Source organism: Dryobates pubescens, chromosome 5, assembly GCF_014839835.1.
Source record: "Dryobates pubescens isolate bDryPub1 chromosome 5, bDryPub1.pri, whole genome shotgun sequence".
NCBI lineage: Eukaryota > Metazoa > Chordata > Aves > Piciformes > Picidae > Dryobates > Dryobates pubescens.
The window spans coordinates 1123035-1149827 of NC_071616.1; the positions used below are offsets into that span (position 1 = coordinate 1123035).

The 26793-nt window shown below is 55.6% G+C and overlaps 1 protein-coding gene across 1 annotated transcript in view; it reads right to left on the minus strand.

Annotated features, from left to right (window-relative positions):
* Nucleotides 1-13225, minus strand: part of LDLRAD3 (low density lipoprotein receptor class A domain containing 3) — a 105326-nt gene extending 92101 nt beyond the window's left edge. Inside the window, exon 1 of the mRNA XM_054162164.1 lies at nucleotides 13118-13225. Coding sequence (XP_054018139.1) covers nucleotides 13118-13151 — 34 coding nt within the window. The 5' untranslated portion in view covers nucleotides 13152-13225. The remainder of the gene's footprint in view (nucleotides 1-13117) is intronic.
* Between the last annotated feature and the right edge of the window lie 13568 nt (nucleotides 13226-26793).

The window sequence follows — 26793 nt, forward strand, 5'->3', positions numbered from 1 at the left end:
AACAGGGAGGCCTCTCAGCTGCACAAGGCCTTACCCAGCCTGGCCTTGAGCACCCCCAGGGAGGAGGCATGCACAGCTTCCGTGGGCAGCCTGTGCCAGAGTCTCACCAGCCTCATCCTGAACAATTCAGGAAGGTTCTTTAAAATCAGATGGTGAATTTGTGCATTTCAAGGCATCCAAAGTGACCCTGCCCTGGAAACATGCACTGAGGAGCTCTTGGTACAGCTGCTGAAGCTAGGACTTGCTTCTGACAGTTGAGCTCAAACTGTTCTCTAATCAAACATTTCTTCCAGCGTTTCAATGGCACATCTCTCCCAGAACAATAGCCCAGAGCCACTCCAAACTGAAGTGAACAGCACTGCAACATTTACTAAATCCATGCCAAGTTTATTTTCTCAGAATGCTTTGGGCTGGAAGGGACCTCCAGAGGCCATCCAGTCCAACCCCCTGCACTCAGCAGGGACATCCTCCCCTACAGCAGGCTGCTCACAGCCTTGCCCAGCCCTGCCTCAAATAGCTCCTGGCATGGGGCCTCAACCACCTCCCTGGGCAACCTCCTGCAGTGTCCCAGCAGCCTCCTGCTGCAGAACTTGTTGCTCACATCCAATCTCAATCTGCTCTGCTCTCATTCCAAACCATTGCCCCTGGGCCTGTCCCTGCAGGCCTTTGCCAACAGTCCCTCAGCAGCCTTCTTGTAGCCCCCTTCAGGTCCTGGCAGGCTGCTCTTAGGGCTGCCTGCAGCCTTCTCTTCTCCAGGCTGAACACCCCCAGCTCCCTCAGCCTGGCCTCCAGGCAGAGCTGCTCCAGCCCCCTGACCATCTTGGTGGCCTCCTCTGGAGCCTCTCCATCAGCTCCATGTCCTTGCTGTGCTGAGGGCTCAGAGCTGGACACAGCCCTGCAGGAGAGCTCTCACAGAGCACAGCAGCACAATCCTCTCTCTCCATCTCTGGCCCTGCTGCTTTGGATGCAGCCCAAGATTTCCTCACAGGATGTGGAAAGCAGCTCATGAAGGGTCATGCTTGCAAACACCCAGCTGATGGCACCATCAAGGGCCAGGCTGGGAAAGGTGCCAGGAGTGGCTTCCCAGAGGTGGCTGTCCTTGTGAGGTCCCCCATGTCAGACAGGCTTCTGTCCAGGGAGAAACATCAGGTGATGGAGATGTCCAAGTCAGGTGGCCTGCATCTGAGCAGGATCTGACACAGCTCACAGGGCTCTCTCTGATACAGCCCCAAAGGCAGTTACACTGAAGGCTTCTTGAATGGGGAAGTGTTTCCAGAAGTGGGTTGCATCGTTTTGCCCCTTCCTTGAGCAGAGAGAGGAAGCAGCAGGAGTGCAGGGAGGATCTGTGGAAGGGAGCAGGGGCAGCCAGCAGATCTCTATTCAGCCTCCCTTAGGCCAAGACTACCCTGCCAGGGATCAGAGCTGCTTTTTGTGTTTTCAGATTTCATTTGACTCAGCTAATTGGCCATTAGGCTCCAATAAGGTGGACATTTATCTACAGATAACACAGGGAAATTGGAAAGTAAGCAGCCTGAGGCTACCCTGAGGACCCTTAACCAAATAGCAAGGCAGAGCTCCATTAAAACAATTCATCAGAAAGCCTCCACAGTCCATTGGCAGATGTTCAAGGATCCCATTAGAAGTTTTAAGGGTACCCAATCTCATTAGACACTGAACTCTTAACTCATGGTGAAGTCATTAATAAGTGGAGAGCCTTTCACTTTGAAAGCTTGAAAGTTATCAGCACTGCTGCAGGAGGAGAGGCTGGGCAGCTCTGCTGTCACTCTTGTGCAGCTTTGCATAGCAAGAGCAAAAGCTTTCTAGCCTGCATCTGAACAGTGAGTGATGAAAAGGTGCAAACCAGTGTCAGCCAGGACTTGCTGGGTTCAGGTGGGCTCTCAGTGGAACTAAGAGACAAACACTTCAGGCCTCACCTCAAAGGAGCCTACATTCAAGACCTCTGAATCAAATGTTCTCCAGGAAATCCCTACCAGCAGATCTCAGCTGCTCCAAAGCACAGGCATCTCAAACTCCCCTCCAGCTGCAGGGCAAAACATTGCTTCCACACTGCATGGAAACTAGGAGGAGGCAGGACAATGGCTCTTGTGCTCTAAGGTGCTTGGTGCCATGGGTTAGTTGGTTAGGTGGTGTTGGATGATAGGTTGGACATGATGATCTTGAAGGTCTCTTCCAACCTGGTCTATCCTATCCTATCCTACCCTACTCTAACACTGAATCAGAGAGTCTCTAACTGAAGTATGAAATAAGGTCACTGAAGCTGTTCAGAGATCCACAGAATGGGCTGGAAGGGACCTTAAAGACCAGCCAGTTCCAGCCCCCTGCCCTGGGCAGGGACACCTCCCACCAGCCCAGGCTGCTCAAGGCCTCATCCAACCTGGCCTTGAACACCTCCAGGGAGGGGACATCCACAGCCTCCCTGGGCAGCCTGTGCCAGTGTCTCCCCAGCCTCACTCTAAAGAATTTCTTCCTCATCTCCAGTCTCAGTCTCCCCTCTCCCAGCTCAAAGCCATTGTCCCTCAGCCTGGCACTCTCAGCCCTTGTCCAAAGTCCCTCCCCAGCTCTCCTGGAGCCCCTTCAGGTACTGGAAGCTGCTCTGAGGTCTCCCTGGAGCCTTCTCTTCTGCAGGCTGAACAGCCCCAGCTCTCTCAGCCTGTCCCCATGGGGGGGGGAGGGGTCTGCAGCCCTCTGATCATCTTGGTGGCCTCCTCTGGAGCCTCTCCAGCAGCTCCAGGTCCCTCCTATGCTGGGGGCAGCAGCACAGGCCACAGTGCAGCAGGAGAGGGCTCAGCAGAGCACAGCAGAAGTTTGTTTTGAAAGAGAAAAGGTGGAAATGAAACCCAAAAGTCCCAAAACACAAAGTGTGAAGCCATCACCAACCCTTACAGGGGAAAACAAGATACAAAGGCAGCTGACACCACAGGCCCTCAAGCTTGCAGCTCGGTAGCTTAACGCCTCTCAGGGCAGATTTGTAGGGTACAAGTGGTAGTGCTGGTTTGTATTGGTTACAAATACCCTGAGGACCTCCCCTCTTTATGTCCTTTTCATTTCTCCAGGACTCTGTTGCACCCCAGTCAGATCACTCTGGTCAGGAGCAGACTCCTGGCATGCTCACTGCACACCGGGACACGGTTTAATGGCCGCGGTGGTCTTAGTTCGAAGGCTGGACTCAATGACCGTAAAGGCCTCTTCCAAGCCAAACAATTCTGTGACCTATAATCACAGAGGCACAGAACGGTCTGTGGGGGTTGGAAGTGACCTCTGAAGATCCTCCAGTCCAACCCCCTGCCAGCAAAGGGTCACCCAGAGCACCTCCCACCTGGTGGCTTCTGTTTCAGGGCAGCAAAGACTAATTGGCTGCTGGAGCCCTCACAGCGCCTGCAGACCTCGGGGGAAGCCCCCCACCTGCCTGGGAAAGCACAAATGCTGGGGGCTGTTTCAGAGCTCAGAGGCAGAAACATCCCACAGCTTCCCTGCTCTCTTATCTTCACTCTTGCTGATGTTCAAAGCCAGGGCATCCACAAGACCGCGAAGGGCTCACGAGCAGAGGCAGAGCTCAGCTTTCAGGGCAGGGCCAGCAAGCAAACATTCCTTAGAAGGCTTCCAAAGGGATGTGGTTTCATGAAGAGCAAGTTCAAGACTCAGCACCTGGGGCTGATGGCAATGGGAGTGACATGCTTGTAAGTTCACAGCATCTGGGGTTTGTACAATTGTACCTGTAACTCCATCCAGGCTCTTGCAGCCCTCACAAGCAGGCAGCACTTCCCCAGGGGATGTGGCTAACACCAGCATCCCGGCAGCCAGCGGCACCCTGGCTCCTGCTCTGCGAGGACAGGGCTGGCTCTGGGCTGCAGGAGCACCCTGACAACCCAGCTCTGTCCAAGCATACTCAAAGTAAGGTCAGCTCTTCAGGAGCAAAGCCAAGTACAGCTTAGAGTGACAAAGATTCCAAGTAATGATGCATTTACCAACCTCTGACTCCTCTAAGCACTTCAGAGGAACATGCTAGCAAACAAACCCAGCCACTAGCAAGAGTCCAGAACACCCAAGGAGCTGCCTGGCTCCTCCTGTCATGTTCTGTCCCTGCTGACTGCAGGCATGCTGGACTTGATGACCCTGAAAGGTTCCTTCCAACCCAAACGATCCAGGGACTCTGTGCTTAAGGACTTCAGGGAGGTCATTGTGCCCTGTGCTCAGCACTGGTTAGGCCACACCTCGAGTCCTGTGTCCAGTTCTGGGCCCCTCAGTTTAAGAAGGACATTGAGAGACTTGAAGGTGTCCAGAGAAGGGCAACAAGGCTGGGGAGAGGCCTTGAGCACAGCCCTGTGAGGAGAGGCTGAGGGAGCTGGGGTTGCTTAGCCTGGAGAAGAGGAGGCTCACGGGAGACTTCATTGCCCTCTGCAACTACCTGAAGGGAGATTGGAGCCAGGTGGGGGTTGGTCTCTTCTCCCAGGCACCCAGCAGCAGAACAGGAGGACACAGTCTCAAGCTGTGCCAGGGGAGGTTTAGGCTGGAGGTGAGGAGAAAGTTCTTCCCAGAGAGAGTTGTTCACCATTGGGATGTGCTGCCCAGGGAGGTGGTGGAGTCCCCATCCCTGGAGGTGTTCAAAAGGGGATTGGATGAGGCACTTGGTGCCATGGTCTAGTCATGAGGTCTGTGGTGACAGGCTGGACTCAATGACCCTTGAGGTCTCTTCCAAGCTTGGTGATACTGTGAGACTGTGACTCCATTTCTCCTATTAGCACTCAGCTTTCCACACCTCTGGGTAACAACAGACCACATGAGGTTTCCCCAGCCTGCCAAAGGAGCTGTTGAGATGCCTGCAGCCCACGAGCTCTAAGCACCAGTTACAAAACACAAGATACAAAGGAGCACTTGGATGGAGCACTAAGACCATGAAGATCTTTGCCCATCACAGTGCAAGTCTTCAGCTGACATGGATCAATGTCATGGAGCAATGTGCCCTGGGGGCCAAGAAGGCCAAGGGGATCCTGGGCTGCATTCAGAGGAGTGTGGCCAGCAGAGCCAGGGAGGTTCTCCTCCCCCTCTGCTCTGCCCTGGGGAGACCTCACCTGGAATATTGCATCCAGCTCTGGGCTCCCCAGCTCAGGAGGGACAGGGATCTGCTGGGGAGAGTCCAAGGGAGGCTCCAAGGATGCTGAAGGGACTGCAGCACTGCCTGGGGAGGAGAGGCTGAGAGCCCTGGGGCTGTTCAGTCTGGAGAGAAGACTGAGAGAAGATCTGATCAATGTCTATCAATAGCTGAGGGCTGGGGGGCAGGAGGGAGGGGACAGGGACAGGCTCTGCTCAGCTGCACCCTGGGATAGGACAAGGGGCAATGGGTATAAACTCCAGCACAGGAGTTCATAGAATCATAGAATTAACAAGGCTGGAAAAGACCTCAAAGATCATCAAGTCCAACCTCATGACTACCAAGACCTCATGACCACTAAACCATGGCATCAAGTGCCACATCCAGTCCCCTCCTGAACACCTCCAGGGGTGGTGACTCCACCACCTCCCTGGGCAGCACATTCCAACATGAGGAGGAACTTCTGCCCTGTGAGGCTCCCAGAGGCCTGGAGCAGGCTGCCCAGAGAGGTTGTGGAGTCTCCTTCTCTGGAGCCTTCCCATCCCTGTCTGGATGTGTTCCTGTGTGACCTGTGCTGGATTCTCTGCTCCTGCTCTGGCAGTGGGGGGTTGGACTGGATGATCTCCAGAGGTCCCTTCCAATGCCTAACATCCTGTGAGCCTGTGATCTGGCAGGCAACTGTGTTCTGTCTGCAGCTATCAGCATCATCTGACTCCTTAACAACTGGAGGGCTCCATTTGTGCAAAACACAAAGCAAGGGAAAGGACTTCATGGACTGCAGGAATCTCAGCACAAAGCCATTCACAGCAGCCTGACTTCACATCTTTACATTTAACAGCACCACAACCTCCTTGCCGCAGCAACCTTACTGCATTTTAGCAGAACCAGAGAGAAAGCCTCACAGGAAAGCTGAACTTTTCATCCAACACAGACAGCAGCTTCCAAAGCCACTGTCTGACACAGGCTACCTCACCTGATGTGATTGCAGAAGGATTTTCCATGAGGGTATCTGGAGACAGGCCAAGGGGGAATGGTTTGAAGCTGAGGGAGAACAGGGTTAGACTGGAGCTGAGGAAGAAGTTCTTCAGTGTGAGACTCTGGCACAGGCTGCCCAGGGAGGCTGTGGCTGCCTCCTGCCTGGGGGTGTTGAAGGCCAGGCTGGATGAGGCCTTGAGCAGCTGAGTCCAGTTAAGAGGTGTCCCTGCCCATGGCAGGAGGTTGGAGGAGATGATCTCTGAGGTCCCTTCCAACCTGAGCCCTTCTGTGATCTGTGGTTGGCACCTAAAATCCTCCAATGAAAGAGCCCTGAGCCAGGAATCTGCCCCCAGCATGCTCCCCAGGAGCTGCCTGGCATAATCAACTGAGCAGCTGAATGGCTATATCCCAGCAGCAGGGATGCACAGCCAGGTAAGGCACTTAGGGAGGTTCCTTTCATCTAGGGGAGAGGAAAAAATAAATCAGGATCTCTACTAAAGCAACCAACCAACCAACAGATCAATCCAAATGACAGGTCTAAGAACTATCATTTTGGCCACAGTGAAACCCCAGGGTTCAAATCACAGAATCATAAACCACAGAACTGTTTGGCTTGGAAAAGCCTTCTAAGACCATACAATCACAGAATGGTTTGGCTTGGAAGGCACCTCCAGAAGTCATCCAGTCCAAATCCCTCCCCTGCACTCAGCAGGGACATCCTCCCCTACAGCAGGCTGCTCACAGCCCTCTCCAGCCTCACCTTCAACAGCTCCAGGCATGGAGCCTCAACCACTTCCCTGGGCAACCTCTTGCAGGGCTCCAGCACCCTCCTGCTGCAGAACTTGTTGCTCACATCCAATCTCAATCTGCTCTGCTCTCATTTCAAACCATTGCCCCTGGTCCTATCACTGAGTTTTGGGGCCTTCATAGGTCTTCAAGAAGGACACCAAGGTGCTGGAGCAGGTCCAGAGAAGGGCAACAAAGCTGATGAAAGGTCTGGAGAACAGGGCTGATGAGGAGCAGCTGAGGGAACTGGGGTTGTTTAGTCTGGAGAAAAAGAGGTTGAAGGGAGACCACCTCACTGTCTGCAGATCCCTGAGTGAAGGCTGGAGCCAGGCAGGGCAGGGTTGGTCTCCTCCTCAGGTTAGGAAGAAGGTTGACTTGCTGGAAGGTGTCCAGAGAAGGGCAACAAAGTTGGTGAGGGGTCTGGAGCACAGCCCTGTGAGGAGAGGCTGAGGGAGCTGGGGTTGCTTAGCCTGGAGAGAAGGAGACTCAGGGGAGTGACCTTATTGCTCTCTACAACTACCTGCAGGGAGGTTGTAGACAGGCAGGGGTTGGTCTCTTCTCCCAGGCACCCAGCACCACAACAAGAGGACACAGTCTCAGGCTGTGCCAGGGGAGGTTTAGGCTGGAGGTGAGGAGGAAGTTCTACACAGAGAGAGTGATTGCCCATTGGAATGGGCTGCCTGGGGAGGTGGTGGAATCACCATCACTGGAGGTGTTCAGGAGGAGACTTGATGGGGTGCTGGGTGCCATGGGTTAGTTGATTAGGTGGTGTTGGATGATAGGTTGGACTTGATGATCTTGAAGGTCTCTTCCAACCTGGTTTATTCTATCCTATTCTCTTCTCCCTAGTAACAAATTATAGGAGGAGAGCAAATGGCCCCAGAATGCCCCAGGGGAGGTTTAAGTTGGACATCAGAAGAAACTTCCTCACTGAAAGGGTTCTCAAAGCCTGGCACAGGCTGCCCAGTGAGGTGGTTGATTCCCCATCCTTGGAGGTGTTTCAAAGAGGCAGAGATGTGGTGCTGAGGGTTAGCCCCAGGCTTGACAGAGTTAGATGATGGTTGGCCTTGGTGATCTTAAAGGTCTTTTCCAACTGCCACAATTCTGTGCTTCTCTGCATAGTTTAAGAGCTCTATCATCTACATGCAGGATTTTGCTTACCCATCTGAAAGGTCTTTACAGTGAACTGTGGCACCACAGGGGCCAGACTCAGGAACCCCAGCTGTGTACTGCATTGCAACTCTCCAGACAGTTGAGGGCTGACAATTTGAAGACCTGTTTCACAGCTGAAACAGGAAGGTTTTCTTGCTGTCAGGGAAAAACCAAACAAACCCAAAGCAGTCCTCCCTTTCCTGCTCTCTCTGTAATCATCCTTTTTAAAAGCAGCTGATTTAGCTAAGTGTTTGTGAGTCCTGCCATCATTTCATCATTTCATGACCTGATTCATGTTTACAGTGACCTCAGGCATGTTGATAAAGATGTGCAGGGTGAGTGCCCAGAGGCTGGAGCCAGGCTCGTTCGCCATTGGGATGTGCTGCCCAGGGAGGTGGTGGAGTCACCGTCCCTGGAGGGGTTCAAGAGGGGATTGGATGTGGCACTTGGAGCCGTGGTTTAATCATGAGGTCTGTGGTGACAGGTTGGACTCGATGATCCTCGAGGTCTCTTCCAACCTTGATGATACTGTGACCTGCTGGGGGATGCCCCATGCCAGCACAAGGGGCAGTGGTGGAAGCTGAGGCAGAGGAAGTGCCATGGAAACAGGAGGAAAATGTTTTCCCCTGTGAGGGTGACAGAGCCCTGGAGCAGGCTGCCCAGGGGGGTTGTGGAGTTTCCCTCTCTGGAGATATTGCAACCCCACCTGGATGTGTTCCTGTGTGATCTGCTCTAGGGGACCCTGCTCTGGCAGGGGGGTGGACTGGCTGATCTCTGGAGGTGCCTTCCAGCCCCTCACATTCTGTGGTGTGTGACTCTTCTCCTGTTCTCTAACCTGCTCAAAACCTATTCATTAGATTTAGGTTTCTCTGAATACAAGTAAGAAAGAAAACCAAAGGCAAACATTTTGTCTCACAGTGACAGCACCATGGCTGTCAGGATGCTGACAGGGAGTCCCTTTTCCTTTGAGGGCCTGTTCACATGTCAGTGCTGCACCCAGCTCCGAGGCGCCTGCGGCCCCGGCGCGATGCGGCCGCGCGCAGCTCGGCTCGCTCGAGTACAACAAACCGTGCGGGCAGGCAAACATCCAGCTCCTGTTTCCTGACTGACAAACCTTCTCCCACATCACCTGAGCCCCAGAACAACGTCACAGGCTGAGCTGCCAACTGGAATCCTTGCAGGACCTAGCCCACGTCCAGGAACTCCTGGACGGGCTGACACTGAGCCAGAGGAAAGCACTGGGAACTGGGTCAGAGCACGGCACAAGCAGGGCAGCAGGAGGGGATCAGAGCCGAGCACGACCTGCTTATACTGGCAAGAGCACCGAGAGATGAAAGAGACTGGGTGTGCATGTGTGTGCATGCACCCCAGAGCCTGATGAGACTTGAAACGAGGTGGGGACTGGAAGAGGGAAGCGAGGGAAGCAGGGAGCTCCTGTGGAACAGAGGTTAACACTTCAGAGCCAGTCTCCTACTGATCTGCTATCGGTTTCAATGGCAGAGTGAAATCGAACCAGCCTGGTGTAAGTTCACACTGCCAGCTGTAACAAGATCACAGAAGGGCTCAGGTTGGAAGGGACCTCAGAGATCATCTTCTCCAACCTCCTGCCATGGGCAGGGACACCTCTCAACTGGACTCAGCTGCTCAAGGCCTCATCCAACCTGGCCTTCAACACTTCCAGGCAGGAGGCAGCCACAGCCTCCCTGGGCAGCCTGTGCCAGAGTCTCACACTGAAGAACTTCTTCCTCAGCTCCAGTCTAACCCTGCTCTCCCTCAGCTTCAAACCATTCCCCCTTGGCCTAGCTCCAGATACCCCCATGGAAAATCCTTCTGCAGCCTTCCTAGAGGATCCCTTCAGGTATTGCAAGGCAGCTCTAAGTCCCCCTTGGAGCTTTCTCTTCTCCATGCTGAACACCCCCAGCTCCCTCAGCCTGTGCTCACAGCAGAGCTGCTCCAGCCCTTGCTTCATCTTTGTGGCCTCCTCTGGACTCACTCCACCAGCTGTGTCCTTCTCACACTGGGGACACCAGAGCTGGAGGCAGGATTGGAGGTGAGGTCTCAGCAGAGCAGAGTCCAGGGGCAGAATCCCCTCTCTTGCCCTGCTGCCCACCCTGCTCTGGCTGCAGCTTGGCACACAGCTGCCCTGCTGGGCTGCAGGAGGGCACTGCTGGCTCCTGGGGAGCTGCTCAGCACCCAACAGCCCCAAGTCTCTTTCTTCAGGGCTGCTCTCAACCCACTCTGCACCCAGCCTGGATTTGTGCAACTCAGATGCAGATAAAACCTTTCCCATGCAGTGAAGGCACTATTTGATCCAACTCTAAATATTAGGAATAAAGATGCAAATAAACCAGGGAACTTTGCCTTGCAAATCTTAGACACAATCCCAGGCAAGAGTTCCTTCTGTGGGGCAACAGAGCAACTGTTTAGACAGAGACACTATGCAGTGTTTATCTTCTGCTGGCTGAAACTGATCCCCAGGGCCTCAAGGTTTCCCATCTGTACCCAAAAAAAGACTCAAGAGGAAAAGAAGTGTTTGCAGGAGTTAGCAGAACCAAAATGCAAGCCAGAGTGAAGGCCAGGCAGAAACAAACCAACTCTCCCTGCGGGAAGTGTGCAGGGGTGCCAAAATATACAAGAGGAAACAACCTTTAGAACACCAAATCCCTGAAGACCCCATTCTTCACAAGAAGAGCAGAACACATCTGAACACAAAAATTAAAGTGGCAGAAAACTCTTTGAACCTGCCCCAAAGGCAGAGCCTCTGTCGGGCAGCCCCTGGGCAATACCTAAGGCCCACAGGAGCAACAAGGGCTTCTTAGCTGAGGTGGAGCAGAGGAGTGGGTGGCTGGGAAACCTTCCTGTGTGAAGACCAGGGTCCTGTAGCACACAACCCTCCGTGTTGGTGAGGGGTTTGGAGCACAGCCCTATGAGGAGAGACTGAGGGAGCTGGGGCTGCTTAGCCTGGAGAAGAGGAGGCTCAGGGGTGACCTTATTGCTCTCTACAACTACCTGAAGGGGAGGTTGTAGACAGGCAGAAGTTGGTCTCTTCTCCCAGGCAGCCAGCACCAGAACAAGAGGACACAGTCTCAGGCTGTGCCAGGGGAGGTTTAGGCTGGATGTTAGGAAGAAGTTCTACACAGAGAGAGTGATTGCCCATTGGAATGGGCTGCCCAGGGAGGTGGTGGAGTCACCATCACTGGAGGTGTTCAGGAGGAGACTTCATGGGGTGCTGGGTGCCATGGGTTAATTGTTTAGGTGGTGCTGGAGGATAGGTTGGACTTGATGATCTTGAAGGTCTCTTCCACCCTGGTCTATTCTATTCTATTCAGCTGAGGGTGGCACTCCAAACAGACACACTCAGCACATGGGAGCGTGTGCCTTGCTCAGAGTCACCAGGTGGAATTTCAGCAGTGAAATGGAAACGAATAAGGAAGAAGGCAACACAATCCTCATGAACCTGAGCTTGGCTTGAAGCTTTCAAAAAATAGAGAAAGGGGGAAAAAAAAAAGCTCTTAAAAGAGGTACCCAAAAGGCTTAAAGGTACCCACATCCACACAAAACTCATGGCCGTGGCAGCTGAAGCTCGCAGTTAGGCAATTTCATAGAATCACTAAGGTTGGAAAAGGCCTCAGAGATCATCGAGTCCAAGCTGTCACCAAACACCTCCTGACAACTAAACCATGGCTCCAAGTGCCACATCCAAGCCCCTCTTGAACACCTCCAGGGATGGGGACTCCACCACCTCCCTGGGCAGCACATCCCAAGGGCCAATCTCTCTTGCTGGGAAGAGCTTTTCTCCTCACCTCCAGCCTAAACCTCCCTTGGCACAGCTTGAGACTGTGTCATCTTGTTCTGGTGCTGGGTGCCTGGGAGAAGAGACCAACCCCCACCTGGCTACAACCTCCCTTCAGGTAGTTGTAGAGAGCAAGAAGGTCTCCCCTGAGCCTCCTCTTCTCCAGGCTAAGCAACCCCAGCTCCCTCAGCCTCTCCTCACAGGGCTGTGCTCAATGCCTCTCCCCAGCTCTGTTGCCCTTCTCTGGACACCTTCAAGTCTCTCAATGTCCTTCTTAAACCGAGGAGCCCAGAACTGGACACAGGACTCGAGGTGTGGCCTAACCAGTGCTGTGCACAGGGGCAGAATTTCAAAGCAGTTCAGATCCTATTACTCTTCACCTTCCTACCCATCCACACAAACTTATCGTGGAAGCTGTGAAACTTATCAGCTCCTCCTGACAACAAACACTCTGGGGGGGTGTGGGGGAGCTGTGGGGGGGTGGTGAAATAAAGAAAAGCGCCGGCACTGGATCATCTGCGCCGTACCCACCGGGGGTCATCCCCTCGGCGGCTGGGCCGGCACCGCAGCGGGCTCCGCACGCTGCCAGGAGCGGCGCCCGGCGGCATCGCCTGGCAGGAGCAATTCACACCTGCAGCAGAGCCGCACGAACGGCAGCGGCTCGCCGGCTCTGCCTGCCGAGCGCCGACGGCGGGGAAGGCTCTGCACGACGAGGAGTGCGAATGGAGAACGGGAGGTGCCCCTGCGGCACCTCAGGTGAAGCCGCGCAAGAACCTGCCCCCAGCCTGCTCCGCCCCGGAGAGGCCTCGGCAAGGGAGAAGGGGGCGCGGGTGGGCCCGGCGCGGGCGGCACCGGCGGCGCCATGCCGCCTTCGGCCCGGCCGCGATTTCGACGCCCGGCTCCGGCCCAGGGACGACCGACCCCAACAGCCACCCTGGCGCCTCCCCGCACCTCCGGCCCGGCTGAGCCCTCCGAGCCGCTCGCCTGGCGCCGGGCGCACCCTGAAGGGAGGGAGAGAGGAGAACGGAGAGCCGAGTACGCCTTCGCCGCGGGCATTCCCACCCGGCACGGCTCGGCACGGCCCACCCAGCACGCGGCGGGGCAGGCGGTGCCCCGAGCAGGGCCCACCAGGGGGAGGGGAGAGGAGGCGAGGCCGGCGACGGCCCCCGGCCCAGCCCGCACCGAGCTGCCGGGGGGAGGCGGGGGGAAGCGGGAGGCCCCGGCGCCCTCCCCCGCCGAGCGGAGCACGCCCCCCTCGCTGCCGGGCAGCGCCCCGCGCCGCCGCCGCCGCCCGCACTCACCCGCAGAGCCCAGCAGCAGCCACAGCAGCCACATGGCCCCGGCGCCGGCCGCTCCGCAAACTTTCGGAGCTGCTCCGCCACTCCGGCCCCGACGGAGCCTGCGGCCGGGGGCGGAGGGCGGGTGGGGGGCGGAGCGCAGGGCCCGGGGGCGGTGCCCGCCGCCGCCCCGCCCCGCCGCCGTGCACGCTTGCTGGCCGCCGCCCAGCCCCTCCCGCGCTGCCGCCGGCTCCGCCGCGCCCGGGCCCGGGCCCGGCGGGCAGGCCCGCCGCGATCTCCGGTGAGCGGGGCGGTGCCAGCAGCCCGAGCCGCGAGGCTCGGCCCTTGCCGGGCAGCGCCGCTCGGGCCGCGGCCGAGCACGGCCGCCCGCAGGCCCTGCCTGCCCCGGGGCTCTCGCCGCACGGCTGTCGCCGGTCCTGCGGGTCTGTGCCGGTCTGGCTGGTGGCACCGGCAGGGCGATGCTGGCGAACCCCGGGCTGGCTGCCCGCAGCGCATCGCGGCAGCGGTCCTCGTCTTTCTCCAGCCCGTTGCCCGTCAGACACCCACAGCCGGTTGTGCGGGGCGATGTGTAAAGAATCCTCCGCTTGCCCTGCAGCAGCAGGCGTGGGCCCTTCGGTGATGCCTGGAAGAGTCTGGGTCAGAGCTGTGCTGCCCAGAAAGTGCTGCCCAGGGAGGTGGTGGAGTCCCTGTCCCTGGAGGTGTTCACAAATGGATTGGATGTGGCACTTGAAGCCATGGTTTAGTTGTCAGGAGATGTTAGGTAGTAGGTTGGACTTGATGATCTCTGAGGTCTTTTCCAACCTTATTGATTCTGTGATTTGTGAGGCACACAAATGCTGCCTCTGCCCCTTCTAAACCAGGACACTTCTTCACTGAAAGGGTTCTTAGACGCTGGTACAAGCTGCCCAGGGAAGTGGTTCAATCCCCATTGCTGGAGGTGTTTCAAAGAGGCAGACATGGTGCTGAGGGCCACGGGTCAGCCCTACACTTGGTAGAGTTAGAGAATGGTTGGACTGGATGTCGAGATTGAACACATCCAAGTGCCAGGTTCTGCACATTGGCCACAACAACCCCAGGCAGTGCTACAGGCTGGGGGCAGAGTGGCTGAGAGCAGCCAGGCGGAGAGGGACCTGGGGGTGCTGGTCGATGGTAGGCTGAACATGAGCCAGCAGTGTGCCCAGGCAGCCAGGAGGGCCAATGGCATCCTGGCCTGCATCAGGAAGAGTGTGGCCAGCAGGAGCAGGGAGGTCATTCTGCCCCTGTACACTGCACTGGTTAGGCTGCACCTCGAGTCTGGTGTCCAGTTCTGGGCTCCTCAGTTTAGGAAGGAGGTTGACTTGCTGGAGCGTGTCCAGAGAGGGGCAACAAAGCTGGGGAGGGGCAACGAAGTTGGTGAGGAGAGGCTGAGGGAGCTGGGGTTGCTTAGCCTGGAGAAGAGGAGGCTCAGGGGAGACCTTCTTGCTCTCTACAAATCCCTGAAGGGAGGCTGTAAACAGGCAGAGGTTGGTCCCTTCTCCCAGGCAGCCAGCACTAGAACAAGAGGACACAGTCTCAGGCTGCACCAGGGGAGGTTTAGGCTGGAGGTTAGGAGGAAGTTTTACACAGAGAGAGTGATTGCCCACTGGAATGGGCTGCCTGGGGACATGGTGGAGTCACCATCCCTGGAGGTGTTCAGGAGCAGCCTTGATAGGGTGCTTGGTGCCATGGGTTAGTTGATTAGGTGGTGTTGGATGATCGGTTGGACACGATCTTGAAGGTCTCTTCCAACCTGGTCTGGTCTATTCTATTCTATTCTATTCTATTTTCAAGGTCTCTGCCAACTAAAACAATTCTGCAATAAGGAAGGGGGATTCAGCTCTCTGAAAGCCTCCCTTTCCTTTTGATGCATCTTCCTTCTCCAACTGGAAGCCTTGTGATGTTTTCATTGCAGCCAGTCGATCAGAGCCAGCCTGTGGCTTTTCATATCCATGCAAAGCTCTGAAAGCATGTTCAGCCTAGGAGCTCCCACTTGGCTTTGAGGGGAAGAGAAGCAGCCCTTGTTTTAAGGAAGATTGTTAGGCAGTGTCTAACGACCAGAAGTGTGAAAACCCTCCTAAGCTGCACTGCTTTGAGGGGGAAACGGCTGCCTGTTCCTCGTGTGGTACCTTTTGGTTGCAAATGATCCCCCTGTGTACCTGTGTCCAGTAGATCTGCATGGCTACAGGATAAAGGTTTAACTCCCTAAAAAGCTTGCAGCATGTATTTAGTAGCTGAAGAGGAAGGCTTAGTGCAGGAGGTATTTCAGCTAGGAATCAAAGCTGGTTTATAAGAGTGAGGAAAGCTGGGAAATGACTTTCTGAAAGCATGCTCAGCTAATCTGCACAAAAACACCGTTCCCAGCAGAATCCTTCCCAGGCACATTTCATGCAGCCACGGGAGCTCGAGAGGATTGCTCTAGGAGGATTTCACATCATTTGCAAGGATGGAATTCATTTTTTTTTTATTTGAAATAAGACTTCTCTTTGAATATCTGGAGTGAGCTCCTCTTAAGTCCCTGATAGCTAATTCCCACGTGGAAGTCAGCCTGGGAACCAGTTTCCAGCAGTGGGGCTGAGGAGCGGTTTCTGACTCCTGAGGGATGTAGCTGTGTGAATTTCCTCTGCCTGCCAGGACTCGGATCCCCACAGAACCACAGAAACATTCAGGGTGGAAAAGCCCCTCAGGGTCACCAAGTCCAACCCAGAACCCTGCTCTGCAAGGCTCACTCCTAAACCATAGCCCCAAGCACCACAGCCAAACCACCTTCAAACACCTTCAGGGTTGGGGACTCCACCACCTCCCTGGGCAGCACTTTCCAATCCCTGACCACTCTGGATGGGAAAAAAAATTCCTAATGTCCAGTCTAAAGCTACCCAGAGGCAGCTTGAGGCCATTCCCTCTTGTTCTGTCACTAATTACCTGTGAGAAGAGACCAGCAGCAGCCTCTCCACAACCTCCTTTCAGGGAGCTGTAGACAGCCAGGAGGTCTCCCCTCAGCCTCCTCTCTTTCACACTACCCATCCCCAGCTCCTTCAGTTGTTCTCCATCAGATTTCTTCTCCAGGCCCTTCCCAGCTTCCTTGCCCTGCTCTGCCCTGGCTCCAGCACCTCCACATCTCTCTTGTGTTGAGGTGCCCAAAGCTGGACACAATATGCAAGGTGTGGCCTCCCCAGAGCTGCCCTTCCTGCCCCAGCCGCTGCCCTTCCTGCTGGGGCTCTCAGTGTGCCAGCCCAGCCTGACACATCTCAGCGGCTGTCACAGGCTGCCTGCACGCTGAGCGGCAAACAAGGCAGGATCAGCCAGTCCCAACCCCCTGCCATGGGCAGGGACACCTCACACCACAGCAGCTTGCTCACAGCCACCTCCAGCCTGGCTGCAAACACCTCCAGGCAGGAGGTTTCCACCACCTCCCTGGGCAGCCTGTGCCAGGCTCTCACCACCCTCATGGGCAACAACTTCTTCCTCACAGCCAATCTCAATCTCCCCACTTCTAGTTTTGTTCCACACACCCCCAGTCCTCTCACTACCTGACACCCTCAGAAGTCCCACCCCAGCTTTCCTGTAGCCCCTTTCAGATACTGGAAGGCCAGGGTTTAGGGCCAGAGGAGGGGAGGGGGAAGAGTTGAGGTAAATCAAGGAGATAAAAGCATGGCAAAATAAAGGGGAAAGGGGATTCATAGAACGGTTTAGGTTGGAGGGGACCCTAAAGATCACCGAGTTCCAACACCCCTGCCATGGGCAGGGTCACTTCCTGCTAGCCCAGATTGCTCAAGGCCTCATGCAGCCTGGCTTTGAACACCTCCAGGGAGGGAACATCCACAACCTCCCTGGGCTACCTGTGCCATTGTCTCCCCAGCCTCACTCTAAAGAATTTCTTCCTGCTCTCCAGTCTCAAGCTCCCCTCCTCAAGCTCCAACCCTTTCCCCCTTCTGTCACTACAAGCCGCTGTTATCAGTGCCTTTCCTATTAGTCCCCCTTCGTGTCCTGGATGAAAGGAGCTGGCCAAGCACAGCTGAGCTCTGGGCTTGGTCAGCACAGCCTTGTGCTGTGTTGTGATGAAGTCAGTTCCTAGCTGCCTGCCTTCCTGAGTGTGCCTGTGCCAGCACTCCCACCCTGCAGCCTGGGTTTGGCAGCAGCAGCAGCAGCAGCAGCAGCAGCAGCAGCAGCAGCCAGCTGACCTCGGGTCAGCCACGCACGCTCCGATTCACCTCGTCCCCTGTGACCTGTGTGTCCCTGGGGTGGATTTCTGCTTCTGGCCCTGCAAGCAAGGTGTGATCCCAGCTCTGCCACCGTCTTTGTGTGGCCTTGAGCAAGTGGCTCTGTGGCTCCTGTGGCTCCTGTCAACCTGTGCTTTGTCACCTGGGCCAACGCTGCAAGCATCAATCTGTCATTTCAGGTTGCTAAACCCTGAGTGGCTCCCAGCGATGGCAGGCTCCCAGCTGATGATCAGAACAAACAAGGAGTATACTCTTCAAGAAAAAGAGATGATTTCCTTGCTTCTATTTGCTTCAGAGTAAATTGGGCTGGAGCAACGAAGAGCTGTGGTCTTGGCAGGGCCCTTTAGGAGAAAGCCACTTATTGTAGCTTTGTGCACTGTGGCTGAGGGCTAGAAAGCAAAACTTCCTTCAGAGCCAAGCTGGTCAGAGAGGGCTCATTTGTACCAGCACAGCTAGCTGCTAGGCAAAGCTGCTGACATTGCCTTCACTGCTCTAAAAGTCATGGGATTTTGCTGCTGGATTTCAGTTTCCAAATGCAGCTTCACCTTCTGCCCTATCCTCTACTTTGTGAACATCTCCATCTCCTGATGCCAGACAGCATTTAACACAGCTGCACGTGGCAGCGGTGCTCACACGGCTCACCTCGGTGCCCTCTTCCACAGGCAGGTTGCAGGTGGCTTCATAGAATGGTCCAGGCTGGAAAGGACCTCCAAAGCTCATCCAGTCCAACCCCCCTGCAGTCAGCAGGGACATCCCCAACTAGATCAGGCTGCCCAGGGCCTTGTCAAGCCTCACTTTGAATATCTCCAGGGCAGGGGTCTGAACCACCTCCCTGGGCAGCCTGTTCCAGGGTTCCACCACCCTCATGGTAAAGAGCTTGTTCCTAACATCCAATCCAGCCCCATTCCTGGACAATTAGCATATCAATGATTTCCATTAAGGAAATGGGCAGTGTGTGAAATTTCCATGCTTCTCCCAGACTCTAAAGAAGATGAGAACAAGCAAACAGAGGGGATTATTTGGCAGTAAAGTAGGGAATCAATAAATGGATGCCCAGATCAATCCATATTCCTTAGCTGGACAGCAGCAGTTTAGCTCCAGCTGTCCCTTAAAGAGCTTGTAACAAATACATTAAAACCAACTAAAATTGAGATGTCTTGATCTGTCCTGACTTCCCAGTGTGCCAGGGTAGTGATAGGACAGGGGGGAAGGGAGCAAAGCCAGAAAGGGGTAGATTCAGATTTGATGTTAGGAAGAAGTTGTTGCCCAGGAGGGTGGTGAGAGCCTGGCACAGGCTGCCCAGGGAGGTGGTAGAAGCCTCCTGCCTGGAGGTGTTTGCAGCCAGGCTGGAGGTGGCTGTGAGCAAGCTGCTGTGGTGTGAGGTGTCCCTGCCCATGGCAGGGGGCTGGGGCTGGCTGAGCCTTGAGCTCCCTCCCAACCCTGACCATTCTATGATGGTGTAGATTTGCTGCACTTTGCAGGGAAAGACCATGAACCTGCACTGAGTGTGTAAATCCCAGCTAAAAGAAAGGGTCACACTGCCTGTGCTGCCTATGCCAGCTGAAGGGGTTTCCTTCAGAGATTCATAGAATGGTTTGGGTTGGAAGAGACCTTAAAGCTCATCCAGCTCCAACCCCCTGCCATGGGCAGGAACACCTCCCATCAGCCCAGGTTGCTCAAGGCCTCATCCAACCTGGCCGTGAACACCTCCAGGCAGGGGACATCCACAGCCTCCCTGGGCAGCCTGTGCCAGAGTCTCCCCAGCCTCACTCTAAAGAATTTCTTCCTCATCTCCAGTCTCAAGCTCCCCTCTCCCAGCTCAAAGCCATTGTCCCTTGGCCTGGCACTCTCAGCCCTTGTCCAAAGTCCCTCCCCAGCTCTCCTGGAGCCCCTTCAGGTACTGGAAGGCTGCTCTGAGGTCTGCCTGGAGCCTTCTGATCTCCAGGCTGAAGCCCCAGCTCTCTCAGCCTGTCCCCACGGGGGAGCTGACCCCAGAGCTCTGGTGTAACACTGGTTTGCAAATGCTCGAGTAGAGGCCGTGCTTTCAGACACAGCCTGGAACGCTCAGGTGCATGCATGGGGATTGAGGGGCTTGGTAATACTTTCACAAAAGCCTTGGTGCTGCCTCACAGCAATGCCTTGGTGTAGAGGGCAGAGGAAATGGAACCAGAAGCAGGCAAGTGGTTTAAAAATGCAGGGTGTGAGGGAGCAGAGCAGCCAGGATCCTTAAACCTTTCCTAGGGAGAGAGGAGCTAAGCTAAACTCATTGCTGTTGATCAAGCTGTGGCTCTGCTGGGGGATGCCCAATGCCAGCACAAGGGGCAGTGGTGGAAGCTGAGGCAGAGGAGGTGCTATGGAAAGAGGAGGAAAATGTTTTCCCTGTGAGGGTGACAGAGGCCTGGAGCAGGCTGCCCAGGGGCTTGTGGAGTCTCTTTCTCTGGGGATATTCCAACCCCACCTGGAACTTTGCATCAGGATGAAGATATATTAGCTGCTCTCAGAAGCTGCTTCCAGCCTGCCAGTGGCAGCTCTGGACATACAGCTATGCTGGCACAGATCAAAACAAATCCCTGCTTCCAGCCCTGCTACAGCAAAGAAACAGCCCAGGGGGGACACATGTCTTAATGAACCCCCTGGGAACAGAAGGCCAAAGCCCTGCTGAGGCTGCATCTGGAGTATTGTGCCCAGTTCTGGGCCCCTCAGACCAGGAAGGACCTCAGGGAGCTGCTTGAGAGAGTCCAGCACAGAGCCACAAAATGATCAGGGGAGTGGAAGATCTTTCTCAGGAGGAGAGCCTGAGGGAGCTGAGGGCTCTGGAGCCTGAGGGTGACCTCCTTGCTGGTGCTGAAGCTGTGCAGGGTGAGTGCCCAGAGGCTGGAGCCAGGCTCTGCTGGGGGATGCCCAATGCCATCCCAAGGGGCAGTGGTAGAAGCTGAGGCAGAGGAAGTGCCTTGGAAACAGGAGGAAGAATTTTTTCACTGTGAGGAAACCCTGGAGCAGGCTGCCCAGGGGGCTGTGGAGTCTCCCTCTCTGGGGATACTCCAACCCCCCCTGGATGTGCTCCTGTGTGACCTGCTCTAGGTGCTCCTGCTCTGGCAGGGAGGGTTGGACTGGCTGAACTTTCCAGGTCCCTTCCAGCCCCTGGCATTCTGTGATTGTGTAAACCTGACTTTTCTAAGGCCTAGATCTTCAATTAGTTCTTTTGGCATTAAGTGGTCCTGAATCTGACACCTTTACACACAGTCTTGCCTACACAGGGACTTTGTGGCTAGGTAGGAGGTGAAGAATGGATCTCAGCTTATCTCATCTAAGCTCTCTGGAGGTACAAGGCAGTAAGATGTCAGGAGGAGGCTATCTAGATGGCGTTGGCAGCTGCTGGCTGGGAACCTGGCTGATAGCAGAAAAGCTGTGAATGAAGTCATGTTGTGTTTGCTAACAAGGGCAAACGCTTCCACTGAAATGTTTGTTTCAAATGGTGGGTTTTGAAATGCTAATCTGCAAGCTGGAGTTTGTCCAACATTCACTCTTTTCAATGGCTAATGTTCCTCAAGCTGTTGGAGGGTGAAGTTCTCTTAGAAAGCACTCCCAGAGTTCATCTGACACCACCATGCCCCGCTGTTAACCACGTCCCCAGGTGCCATGTCCATGTGTTGTTCGAATGCCTCCAGCGGTGGGGACTCCACCTCCTCCCTGGGCAGCCTGTTCCAATCCCTGACCATGCTTGCAGCAAAGAAATTTTTCCTCATCTCCAACCTGACCCTCTCTTGGTGCAACTTAAGGCCATTCCTCTCCTCCTGTCCTTTGTTATCTGTGAGGAGAGCCCAACCCCCACCTCCTCTCAGGGAGCTGTCTCCCCTCAGCCTCACTTTCCCCAGAATAAACCCCCCCAGCTCCCTCAGCTGCTCCTCACCAGCCCTGTGCTCCAGACCCTTCCCCAGCTTCGTTGCCCTTCTCTGGCCCTGCTCCAGCTCCTCAATGTCCTTGGAGTCAGGGGCCCAAAACTGAACCCAGGACTCAAGGTGCTGCCTCACCAGAGCTGAGTGCAGGGGGGACAATTCCTGCCCTGGTCACAGTCTCACAGTCTCACAGTCTCTCAGTATCACTAAGGTTGGAAGAGACCCCAAGGATCATCGAGTCCAAGCTGTCACCACAGACCTCCTGACTAGACCATGGCCCAAGTGCCACATCCAATCCCCTCTTGAACACCTCCAGGGATGGGGACTCCACCACCTCCCTGGGCAGCACATCCCAATGACGAACGACTCGCTCGGTGAAGAACTTTCTCCTCACCTCGAGTCTAAACCTCCCCTGGCACAGCTTGAGACTGTGTCCTCTTGTTCTGGTGCTGGTTGCCTGGGAGAAGAGACCAACCCCTTCCTGTCTACAACCTCCCTTCAGGTAGTTGTAGAGGGCAATGAGGTCTCCCCTGAGCCTCCTCTTCTCCAGGCTAAGCAACCCCAGCTCCCTCAGCCTCTCCTCACAGGGCTGTGCTCAAGGCCTCTCCCCAGCCTTGTTGCCCTTCTCTGAACACCTTCCAGCCTCTCAATGTCCTTCTTAAACTGAGGGGCCCAGAGCTGGACACAGGACTCAAGGTGTGGCCTAACCAATGCAGAGTCCAGGGTCACAATGACCTCCCTGCTCCTGCTGGCCACACTGTTCCTAATACAGGCCAGGATGCCCTTGGCCTTCTTGGCCACCTGGGCACACTGCTGGCTCACGTTTAGGCAGCTGTCAATCAGCACCCCCAGGTCCCTCTCTGTTTGGCAGCTCTCAGCCACTCTGCCCCCAGCCTGTAGCTCTGCCTGGGGTTGCTGTGGCCAAAGTGCAGCCCCTGGCACTTGGACTTGTTAAATGCCATGCCATTAGACTCTGCCCAGCTGTCCAGTCGGTCGAGGTCCTGCTTGGCCACACCATTGCCAGACCCTGGCCCTTCTTGGCCACCTGAGCACTCACTGGCTGATCTTCAACCAGCTTTTCATAAGCACCCCCAGATCTTTCTCTGCTGGGCAGTTTCCAGCCACTCTGCCCCAAGCCTGGAGCACTCCTGGGGTTGTTGTGACCCAAGTGCAGGACCTGGTACTCGGGCTTGTTGAGCCTCATCCCGTTGGCCTCAGCCCATTGATCCAGCCTGTCCAGGTCCCTCTGTAGAGCCTTCCTACCTTCCAGCAGATCAACTCTCCTGCAGAATTCTGTGTCAGGTGCAACCACAGCTGAACTCTTTGCAGCTTCCACCTGGGGAGTGTGGTGGCTGAGCCATGTTTAGTGCCTGAGGTCAGAGGTGTGGTGCAGAGCCCAGCAGCACTGCAGCTCTATTGCCGGTGCCTGAGAGAGGAAGAGGAGCAGCAGCTGAATGAATGTGGCCATCAGCCCAGCGCTCTCAACTGGACTGCACACAGTGTGGGCATGGCTAGAGTGTGGCTTTAAACAAGGGAGACGTTTCACAGAGCTGTGTAGCGTTTGCTGTTTGTTTGTGATGGCTGCAGGGGGCTGGGAGGCAGCAAGACCCCGGGCTGGAGCACGGAGCTGTTGCTACTGCACACAAGAGGCAGGGGAGTATTGGAGCACTCACTCTGATGGCTTCCCTGGTCTGCAGGGAGTGCTCAGCAAAAGCTTTCTGCTGCATCTGGATCGACATAACCAGGGATTGTTGGTCCCACAGGAACTGAGCCAGGAAGTACTGCAGCAGAGAGATGGTCCAGATAGGAAAGCAAATGTCACTGACAGGCAAGATCTAATTTCAAGGTCAGGCTAACGATGTGACTGATGCTGAGCCAGGAGGAAATTATTCTGGCCTAGATTAGATTACACAGGCAATGTCAGAGGAGCCCTTCTCCACCCCTGTGTGCATCCTTGCCCTTCCCTACCATGCTCCAGAGAGCAGCTGGCCCCTTGCCTCTCTGCCATCACACCTTGGCCAGCACAGGTAGGTCAGGAAGCTGTCAGAGCAATTTCACACCCTGTAGTGATCTTCTGTCAGCCTCCCTCCCTCCCTCTCTCCTTAAATCTCATTAAAGAGAAAAACACAACACAACACAAGCCCCCTGTCAGTGTGGAAATGCAAAGTGAGCTCTCTCACCTGCACTGGCCTGTGTTTCACCTGCCAGGAGCACGAAGGGCTTGGCCAACAGCAAAACGAACGACTGCGTCACACCGCAGGGTGGGAGTTTGAACCCCAGCAGCTCTAATCCTACCTGAAACTCTCAAGCTGGTCACAGAATGGTTTGGGTTAGCAGGGACCTTAAAGACTGCCATGGGCAGGGAAACCTTCCTCTAGACCAGCTTGCTCAAGCCCCCATCCAGCCTGGCTTGGAACACTTTCAGGCTGAAAGCCTCCGCAGCTTCTCTGGGCAATCTGTTCCAGTGCCTCACCACCCTCATCACAGCCAAGAATATCTTCTTAATGTCTAATCTAAATCCAGCTAGTACCCTTCCTCCTGTCACTCCATGCCTGTGTCCAAATTCCCTCTCCAGCGCTCCTGTAGCCCCCTTCAAATACTGGAAGGCCACGAGAAGTTCCCTGTGGAACCAACTCTTCTTCATGCTGCACACCCCCAGCTCCCTCAGCCTGGCCTCACAGCCCTTGGATCATCTTTGTGGCCTCCTCTGGACTCTCTCCAGCAGCTCTGTGTCCTTCTCACACTGGGGACACCAGAGCTGGAGGCAGGATTGGAGGTGAGGTCTCAGCAGAGCAGAGCCCAGGGGCAGAATCCCCTCTCTTGCCCTGCTGCCCACACTGCTCTGGCTGCAGCTTGGCACACAGCTGCCCTGCTGGGCTGCAGGAGGGCACTGCTGGCTCCTGGGGAGCTGCTCAGCACCCAACAGCCCCAAGTCTCTTTCTTCAGGGCTGCTCTCAACCCACTCTGCACCCAGCCTGGATTTGTGCCTCACTGAACCTCACTGAATCAGGCTCCTGGAATCTTGTGCCCCTTCCTTGCTGCCCCAAGTGTTGGCAAGCTGGGCACAGCAAGGGCAACGGGCACAGCAGGTCCAGGCCAATGAGCAGGTGAAGAGGGCAGTTGCCCAGTTCCTGTCTGTGGTTGTGTTCACCCTGGGACACTACTTTTAATTGCCTGAGATTGGGCTGCCCAGCCAGGTGTGAGAGGCAGGAAGGACAAAGCTGAGAAGCAGGAGGAAATTGGCTGTGGCTGGAGATGAACTGGGGGCTCCCACATGGTGCAGAGTGAAAAGTGGAGAGGAAACTGGAGAGGGCTTTGAGCTGTGACATGCTGTGCTCCCTGCTGTCCTGAGGGGCCCTCAGCACGGCCACAGCCGTTTGTAAGCTCTCCTTGCACACACAGCAACTGACCTCTAGCAATCTGCTAGAAACAGCATCATGGAATTGTCAGGGCTGGAAGGGACCCCAAGGCTCAGCCAGTCCCAGCCCCCTGCCATGGGCAGGGACACCTCACACCACAGCAGCTTGCTCACAGCCACCTCCAGCCTGGCTGCAAACACCTCCAGGCAGGAGGCTGCCACCACCTCCCTGGGCAACCTGTGCCAGGCTCTCACCACCCTCCTGGGCAACAACTTCTTCCTCACAGCCAATCTCAGTCTCCCCACCTCTAGTTTTGCTCCATCCCCCCCAGTCCTATCCCTCTCTGACACCCTCAAAAGTCCCTCCCCAGCTTTCTTGGAGCCCCCTGCAGCTCCTGGAAGGCCACAATGAGGTCTCCTGGGAGCCTTCTCCTCTCCAGCCTGCACAACCCCAACTCTCTCAGGCTGTCTCCAGAGCAGAGCAGCTCCAGCCCTCTGCTCCTCCTCCTGGCCCTGCTCTGGACACCTTCCAGCCCCTCCAGAGCCTTCCTGGCACAGAGGCTGCAGAGCTGGCCCCAGAGCTGCAGCTGTGGTCTCAGCAGAGTGGAGCAGAGGGGCAGAATCCCCTCCCTGGCCCTGCTGGCCACACTTCTCTTGCTGCAGCCCAGGCTCTGCTTGGCTCTCTGGGCTGCAAGTGCTCCCTGCTGGCCCATGCTGAGCTTCTCCTCCCCCAGCACCCCCATGCTGGTGGAAACTGAATGATGCCTTTCCCCAGAATTGTATGGGTCCATAATAAACCAGAACATTTCCTCCTTCACTTTCTTCACCATTCAACTTGAAGAGTGTTTTTAACAGCTCTCAGATTTCATTTCTTCATCATCAGCTCAGTGGGGACAGGGCACAAACTATAGGGTATCCAGGTCAGGTTACACATCCATGAGGTCCTGCAGACTAAGAAAGCCAAGAGAGTGACATCATCTGAGAAGAGACACAGGTACAGCATGCACTGATGTCCCTGGCTGCAGGTGCCTAGCTGCTGGGACGTCATGTGGAGGTGCCATGGGAAATTGTGATGTCAGAAACACAAAGATTATAAAACCCAGCTGCTCAGGGCCTCATCCAGCCTGGCCTTCAACACTGCCAGGGAGGAGGCATCCACAACCTCCCTGGGCAGCCTGTGCCAGGGTCTCACCACCCTGGTACTGAAGAACTTCTTCCTAAGATCCAGTCTGACCCTGCTCTCCCTCAGTTTCAAACCACAAATTCTCCTCCAGACCTTCCCTTATGGCCACAGCCTGTTGAGGACCTGCAGGAGTTTGCTGCAGACAGTGGGGTGAGTGAGGCAGGAGGAGCCTAGTGTGGTAGTGCCTCTCTCACCACCTGCCTCCTGACAGAGGTTGGAGCAGCCCCTGTGCTGCTCCCTTGCTCTTTCAGATGAAACAGAGAGAAGCAAGCACAGAATCACAGAATTAACCAGGTTGGAAGAGACCTTTGAGATCATCCAGCCCAACCTCTCACCCAGCACCATCTGAGCAACTCAACCATGGCACCAAGGGCCTCAGCCAGGCTCTTCCTAAACACCTCCAGGGATGGGGACTCCACCACCTCCCTGGGCAGCACTTTCCAATGGGCAATTTCTCTTACTGGGAAGAATTCCTTCCTAACACCAGCCTGAACCTCCCCTGGCACAGCTCCAGACTGTGTCTCCTCCTTCTGGCACTAGTTGCCTGGGAGAAAAGGTTGACCCCCACCTGGTGCAACTTGAAGCCGTTTCCTCTTGTCCTATCAATTCTCATTAGGTAGAAGAGCCCAACCCCCACCTGGCTCCAACCTCCCTGCAGGGAGTTGGAGAGAGCAAGAAGGTCTCCCCTGAGCCTCCTCTTCTCCAGGCTAAGCAACCCCAGCTCCCTCAGCCTCTCCTCACAGGGCTGTGCTCCAGACCCCTCCCCAGCTTTGTTGCCCTTCTCTGGACACCTTCCAGCAGCTCGAGCTCTCTCCTAACCTGAGGAGCCCAGCACTGGACACAATGATATTTGCCTCAGCAAGAGCTTCATCCAGTCTGTTTTTAAACACCTCCAGGGATGGGGACTCCACCACCTCCCTGGGCAGCACATCCCAAGGGCAAATCTCTCTTGCTGGGAAGAATTTCTTCCTCACCTCCAGCCTGAACCCCTAACCTCCACCCTATCC